At 47.6% G+C, this 7,554-nt stretch overlaps 1 protein-coding gene across 1 annotated transcript in view; it reads left to right on the forward strand.

Annotated features, from left to right (window-relative positions):
• The window catches only part of LOC129676901 (cancer/testis antigen 55-like), a 7,622-nt gene extending 5,609 nt beyond the window's left edge, over positions 1–2,013 (forward strand). The window contains exons 4-5 of the mRNA XM_055607417.1: positions 820–941; positions 1,725–2,013. Of these exons, the coding sequence (XP_055463392.1) occupies positions 820–941; positions 1,725–1,916 (314 nt within the window). The 3' untranslated portion in view covers positions 1,917–2,013. The remainder of the gene's footprint in view (positions 1–819; positions 942–1,724) is intronic.
• The last annotated feature ends 5,541 nt before the right edge of the window (positions 2,014–7,554 follow it).

Raw genomic sequence — 7,554 nt, forward strand, 5'->3', positions numbered from 1 at the left:
GGAAGAGTGGAGGAAGGAGCTAGGAGGAGTGAAAAAGAAAGAGGAAGACAGATAGTATAGGGGTGTATAGAATGGGAAGGAAGGAGAGGAGGGGGATGGAAGGAGAGGGGTAAGGCCGGGGCAGGAAGAGAGAACAGAAGAGAGGGAAAGTGAGACTGGGAGGAGAGAGAGAGAGGTAGAGACTGTTAGAGAGTGAGTGAGGGCAGGAGATTGGGAGAGAGGGGGGTGAAGGGAACATGAGAGGGTGTGAGGTTGAGATGGAAATGAGAGGGAGAGATGGAGGGAAGATTGGAGGATAGAGATAAGGAGGGAGAGAGACAGAGAGGATAGGAGAGAGATAAATGTAGAGAGGGAAAGACAGAGGGAAGATTGGAGAGAGAGATAAGACGGGAGAGAGATAGAGGATAGGAGAGAGATAAAAGTAGAGAGCAAAAACAGAGTGGAAGGAGAGAGAGAGAGAAAGGTGGAGAGATGATTCACAAAGAGGGACAGAGAAGGGAAGGGAGAGAGTTGCTTAGCTTGAAGAAAGCTTGAGATACATGACATCCTGACTTCAAAAGAGGACCCTGATCGTGACACATGCTAACGGAGTGGAGGGAAAGCAATGTCTGAAAACTATAAATTTCCATTCTACCTGGGAGATGTACAAGACACCTGTACTTTACACCTAATGCTCGCTTGAACACGGTGTTACAAGCCAATGTAACCAGTGCAATTTTACTTGAGAAAAGTTAAAATAGAATGGCTTATATCCAGAGCCCTGTAAAGATGAGACTGCAATTAAACGGTAGAATTATTTTCAACTCAGTTTTCTCTTAGCCGTCTTAGGTTTCTTGCCTTATGGAGGAGACTGGTTAGATATTGAGTATTCTGTGCAACATGGTTCATCAAATATCACAATACACTCACTGAAGGCCACAAAATGCAGGCAACTGGAAGAGGTAGGTAAATGTTTTCTCTATTGATACCTTGTTTCAAAGATTCCTTTGGTAATATCTGTGACTAGCTATCAGTGGGGTGTGCTGGGGAAGGCAAACATATGGAAGCATATATAACCTTGAGCCATTTATTTAAGTGGAAGGACTTTGTAAAGAGGTAACCAAGGGTAACAGAGGACATACACAGACATACTTCAGCTCTGAGGCACAGGGCTTACTCGGTGGAAGGTTCCTTGGGGTATTTTTAAAACAGCAAGAAGAAAAAACTAGCAGTCCAGAGAGCATTGCTGGGAAGGTGGTAAGAGAAAGCATGGTGCTGAAGGTGGGAATAGAAAGTGGGGTACTGGAGGGTAGGAGGCTGGGGCAGGGGTTGAGCTGACCTGAAAATGAGTTTTCCAAAGGTCCAGATGAAGTCGTAAGCTTCAAGAGTGACAGGGCAAGACATGGGGAAATGATAGTCCACTTCATGCTGTTTTTCTGTGTCAGTCAGTCCTTGATCTGTCAACATTAATCACCGGGGCTAATGGCCACTGACAATTAATATTTAGGACATGGTCTCTCATGAGCAGGACAGAGCCAGCAGAGAACATCCCCTTTGACTGGTATAAAGAAGAATCTGAGGAGGGAAGTGGGTTACATAGCACCCCAGGTGTTGGCAGTTAAAGCAGGCAGGGCAAGTAACAGTGACAGAGTGTGGTCCACAAGCGGTCAGAGCCAGTGTGAAGGAACAGAGACTGAGCAAAGATTCAGGCTTCCCACACTCACTGCCACACTTTCTCGTGACAGGTGTGTGTGACCAGTATCCACAAAGGACAAGGAATGCTGAACTACAGTATCTTTTTCACCTTCCGCTCACTGGACCTTCCCACTGGATACACTCCTCTTCTAGGCGACATGGTCAGCGTGGTGATAATTCAGAGCATCCGGCCCAAGTACAACTGGAGAGCAATCTCCATGACCCCAGTGAAGGAGGTGTAGGGCTGTGGGCCCTGAGAACCCCTCTTCCATGTTATCTCTATAAGGACAGAGGGCCTCTTTAATGCAAACAGTTAAGTTAGGAATTCTAAAGAGACTGTTAAACTTGATCCTTCTGGCCCACAGACTGCCTAAATCTGACTCCAGGGAGCATACAGCAGTGTGGGAAGGGCCCATCTTCCCATGATAAACCCTCAGCTTTCTAATCCGAGTCTTCTGGAGAATGAATCCCAGCAAACCCTCCACCTGCAGTGAGAGATAACAAGGGTAGAGTTCGTGTTATTTTAATAAATAAATTTTATGAGCAGCAACGGTGTTTACCCACAGCCAACTGACCACCCAGTCTCCAGGAATAGAATTACCCAGCATTCCATTAGAGCACAGATGACTTTTCACACAAGAAACACCACATTGTTCTGGCCCCTTGGTTTGTGGGGACCCTGTGATCCTGAAGAGGCAGGCTAGACAAGGGGGACCTGGCAGGATGATTGAGGCAGAGACAGTGGAGCTCTGGGACTCAGGAATATGCTGGTGCTGGCAGAGGGCACATAGACCCACCACCAAGGCTGCTGAGAATGCTGTTCTTATCAGAGAGCTCTGGCCTCTGGGGTGCTCCTGGTGACAAACAAGTGACACTTGAACCCCTAAAGCCAGGCTGTTTTGAACTTCCTGATCATAACTCTGAGTCTCCCAGGAAGCCTCCTACTTGGGAAATGATGGGTCCTCTTTCCACATCCTCCCATTTCTTCATGGACTTCCCTGAGACTCCAGCCTTTTTCTCACTTACGACAACGGTTCTTCTATCCACCCAAGCTTCAACCTTCACCTTCAGCCTCCTGGCTTCTTTCACATCCTCCTGCTTTGCTCATCAGGATCCTATCCTCCTCTTGAACCCCTTGCCCTCCCGTACAGCTACCTCACCTTACCGCCATATCATTTCCGGAACTTTCTGCCCTGCTTGGCCCCCTCCTTGATCTTCAGCCTTCTGCCCTCTTCCCCTAGTCTCCTATGTTATTTCTACCCCCACATCCTATTTCCCCTCTCTCCATTCTTTTCTGTCCTTCAACTTTCTTCCTCTTCCTGCCCTGCCTGCCTAGCCTGTGCTCTGCCCTCCCTTGAGCACCTTACTTTTTAGGCCTTCTGACAACTTTCCCCAGCTTCCTGCTCTCTCTTCGAAGTTTCCTCCCTCCAGCATAAGCCCACCTGACCATGAGCCTCCCATCCTCCCCAGTTATTCCTCTCCCATGTAAACACTGAATTCCCCCTAAGCCTATACCTTCCCCACAGGCTGAGCACACCCTGAAGCCTCCTACAAGTAACCTGGGCCTGCTTCACTCCTTTCCAGACCTTCCCAGAGACATTCTGACTTTAGACCTCCTCTTTGATCATTATCAACCCCCCATGCACCCACCCTTCTTTACCTTTGATTCCAATCCTCTCTCCAGGCCACTTGATGCCCTAACTTCCCCTGTGTCCTTTCCAAGCCTGTCATCACCATTCAGATCCTCCCTACAGTCTCCACACACACCATCTCTTCTCAAGCCTCTTTCCTCCTACAGACTTAAGATTCCTGCCTTCTTCCTTGCTTTTAAGCCCCCCATAGCAATGTCCTTCTCCTCTCCTGCAGACTTCTCCCATGCCTCACCCTTCTTACATTTATCTCAGCCTTGTGACTCAGCCAAGCTTATTACTAGGCCTTTAACTACTTCCCAGTGTCTTGCATTCCTCCTGAGCCTTATACCCTCCCGCAGGGTTCTCCCAAGCCCAGTGTCTACTGCTATCATTAACATGCTCCTAGTATCTCCATGGACTGGTGCCCAGACCCCTACTTTCCTACTCTTCCTTGAAAAGCATTCATAATACTCAGACTCCTAACCTCTAGATGAACCACCTCTCCTAAACATGGCCTCCATTCCTTCCCAGAGCTTTCTGCTTTTCCCTATAAACTTATAGTATTCCCCCTATCCTAGCCATGTGAACCTCTTTGCCTCTCTGTAATGCACCAACCATTAGTTCAAGACTCCTGCCCTAGTCTGAAATGATCTACACTCTCACAGGCTCACATCATATCCTGAGGGGATCCTCTCTCTCTCCTTAGTCAACTTCCTGCATCTTCCAAAGGCTCATGTACTAGCAGACTGCTTCGTGCTCTTGGCCAGACACTGACTTTCCACAGGAAACTTCTGCCTGTTTCTGCTGGTTCCACCCAAGACATGGTTCCCAGTGTCAATCCTTCCCAGGCTCCTATACCCGAGCTGTCTGGCATCCTTGTAGACTCCTTGATATCTCTGCCCTCCTTTTTCTCCTCCTCCTCTTCTTCCTTCTTCTCCTCCTCCTCTTTCTCAGCCTGATGTCTTCTTTCACTTCCTGGTCACCTATGGCTCTCTGGGTTCACAATATCCCTCCTGCCCTCTTCTCCAATGCCCTCAATTTCTGGAGTCTGCAGGCTTCAGCCATAGCCTTCTAACTTCCTATTCTAGATCTTGGGATCCTCTACACACTTCTGTCATTCACTAGCCTCCTCACATCCCCCTTGAACTTTCTGACTCCCACTTCAGAGGCTTCTGCTTTTCCCATACCCTGATAAAGCACTCAGCAGTCTTTTGTGCTCCCGCTGAGTGTCCTGCCCTCTGAAGCACCATTGTGCCCCTGGACAGTCACTGCATTTCCACACAGGCTTCCACGCTCCTGTCAATAACCTTCCCTTAGACACTGAAGCCTAAGCCTCCAAATATGTGTCCTTCGCTCCAGAGCCCTACACTCAGCCTGGCCAATCCTGTCTTCCTCCTAGCCTACTCTGTCCCTCTTAATATCCTGTCTTCCCCTGGACTCCTAGGCACTCCCCGAACCTCCTGCCCCCCTTAAAATTCAAGCTATATTGCCAAATTTGCACTTATCCTAGTCTGGTCCCTAGAGACCTACCACAGTCTCCAACCCAAGAGTCCTAAGAATCTTGCCCTTACCCCCAGGCCTTTTCTCTTTCCCTGAGACTAACATTTTAGTAAAAGGTACTGGCCTTTCCTCAGCCAGATATCCTCTCCTTCGCCCTCTCTTCCTTTTTGTCCTCCATTCTAAAGCCTCCCCTGGATTTTCTTGGTCTGGCAGGGCACATTTCTAAACACTCAGGAATTGCTTCTGGGACCCAGTGTCCTTATGTCTCCCAAGAACTTCTTGCCTTCCTCGTAGCCTTCTCACCTACAGAAAACTCCTACAGTCTCTTGACCATTGTTCTCCTAGATGAAGCCTTTCTAGTCTTCTATACTTCTGCCATCACTTCCCACCTCTCTCTCCTCCATGTGACATCTCCTGAGTCCATGTCTGCCCTGCATTCCCCTTTGTTTCCTGCTTTCCCATTGTGTATCCTGCCATCTTCCCATCATCCCACAACCCCTTTCCCCTATTCCATTATGTATTTCCCTATCCTTCTCCTCTCCTTTAGTGACATATCCTCACTATACTTTTGTTTTCTCACAGTTGTGTACTGTCCTCAGGAGCATCCACCCCTCACACAAATCTTGAAACACTCCTGACACCCTCTGAACAGAGTCTATTCACCTTCCCCATGGCCCTTGGGACCTACTGGAGCCTCCTTAAGATAAGACACTTGTCTCCTTGCCTAGGCTCTGGATCTATCATTGGACATCTTGTTCTCCTCCACAGATATCTATGCCCAACCCTGAGTCTCTAATTCATGCTCTGATTTTGAAACTCTCAGACTTATGCTTTGCCCACCTGTTTCCTTCTTGGCCAACCCAGCCAAGTCCCTATTTTCTCTGGTTAGTAAACCTCTCTGTAGCATGCATTTTGCCTTTCCTAACATCCTTCTACAACACTAAAAGTCCTCTGATCCTAGCCTTTCCATTCCCTTGTGCTGGGAGCCAAGGCTATTTACTGAGCACAAAGTCAATTAGTGAGCCAAAACTATTTAGTGGAGACAAAGTTATTTACTGAAGCCAAAGTCAAATAGTAAGCAAAGGTCATTTAGTGGATACCAACAGCTATTTAGTGAAAGAGTTACCTAGGACCCTAAATCATAGGTGATAGATTATGAGGACATCCGTCTGTTAGTTTTAGAGCATCCGTGAGATATCTTAAGAGAACATCCTTATGGTATCTTGCAGGTGCAATATTTAACCCATGGAAGCATTCTTCCTATCTCCTGCAGCAGGAATTTAACCTTCCCCCTTTTTCCTGCCTTCTCCTTATATAAGCTGGGTAAAAATTTCTAATAAACAAGGCTTTGATCACACAAACAGACTTAGCCTTCATTCTTCACGTCTCTTGTTCCCTTCTCCCTTATTCCTTCCACCCTCCTTTCTTTAGGAACCCGTTGAAGTCCCGAGGGTCGGGGCATTTCTGGCGCCCAACGTGACCTAAAGGTATGGAAGATTGGATGGACCGTCGTTCTCCAGTGGCCACAAAAATACATAGGATTCAGAGTTTCCACCGGGAAGCTAAAAAACTGCATAAGAGATCTCCACAGAGCCACCTGTCTGTGAGTTTGAACCGAGGGGTAAGTCAGAACCATGAATTATGGGACAAGATTTGAGTAAATATGACTTATTCTTACAGGGACTCAAGGAGTAAGGGTTAAGAAAAAGGATTTAGTTAGCTTCTTTGTTTTTATTACTAATATTTGTCCCTGGTTTCCACAAGAAGGCACTATTGATGTAAGACACTGGCAGAAAGTTGGAAATTGTCTCAAAGAATTTTATGAATCTTGTGGTCGACAAAAGGTGCCTGTCCAGGCATTTTCCTACTGGAATTTAATTAATGATATTCTTCAGGTCAGACATTCCCAACCTGACTTGGCTGAGGTAGTTTCTCAAACTGAAAAGTTCCTCAAAAATGATTCTAGAGACAGTCCCAAATCCCTTGAATTAGGTAGGGATGAGACTGCACTTCCCCAACTCTTCTGAGCTTCCTCTGTAGATTCTATCTCCATACCTATGCCTGAACCGGAAACTCCAGTTCTAGTTCAGCTTGCAGCCCATTCTCTCTACCCCTCCCTTACAGCCCTCCACTTGCAGACACAGGACTGTCCCAATGACCAGCCTTTCACTGAAAACGCCACTTCCCTTGAGGAGAAAGCCAGGTACCATAACCTAGACGGGCAACTCCTCCAGTCTTTTCCGCCTTCAGCAGCTGCCCCTTGTTTACCACCTCCATATATTAAAGCTCCTCCTTTCTGCACGCCAGCCTTACATTTTGATTCTGATGTAGAAGATGCTGCTCAGCATACTAAAACTAAACTCTGTCAGGAGGTCAAATCCCTCAGGGAACTGCTTCAAAAGAAAAGAGAACATTTAACACTTCTTAAAGAACTGCAGGAATTGGATCTTGAATTGACCCAACCCGCTCCTTGGGCTGCCTCCCTCCCGCCCAAAAAAAAAAAAAAAAAAAAGGCCCCCAGGTGGGCCGGGGCAGAAGGCATGGAGCAGAGCAGTAGCACTGTGAGCAGGAGGAACAGGGACACTACTTGTCTCCTTCCCACTCCCCTATTGCGAGCTTGGCTTGGGTGGCTGGCAGAGAAATGAGAATGTTCGCTCGCTTGCTCACTTGCTCACACCCTCACACCCTCAGAATCCGCCTAAGACCTGCCTCTGCCAGCTGCAGAGCTGAGCAGGACTGCTGAGCCACG

The sequence above is a fragment of the Psammomys obesus genome, unplaced genomic scaffold (genome assembly GCF_907164565.1).
Source record: "Psammomys obesus unplaced genomic scaffold, mPsaObe1.curated_primary_1811, whole genome shotgun sequence".
Lineage (NCBI taxonomy): Eukaryota > Metazoa > Chordata > Mammalia > Rodentia > Muridae > Psammomys > Psammomys obesus.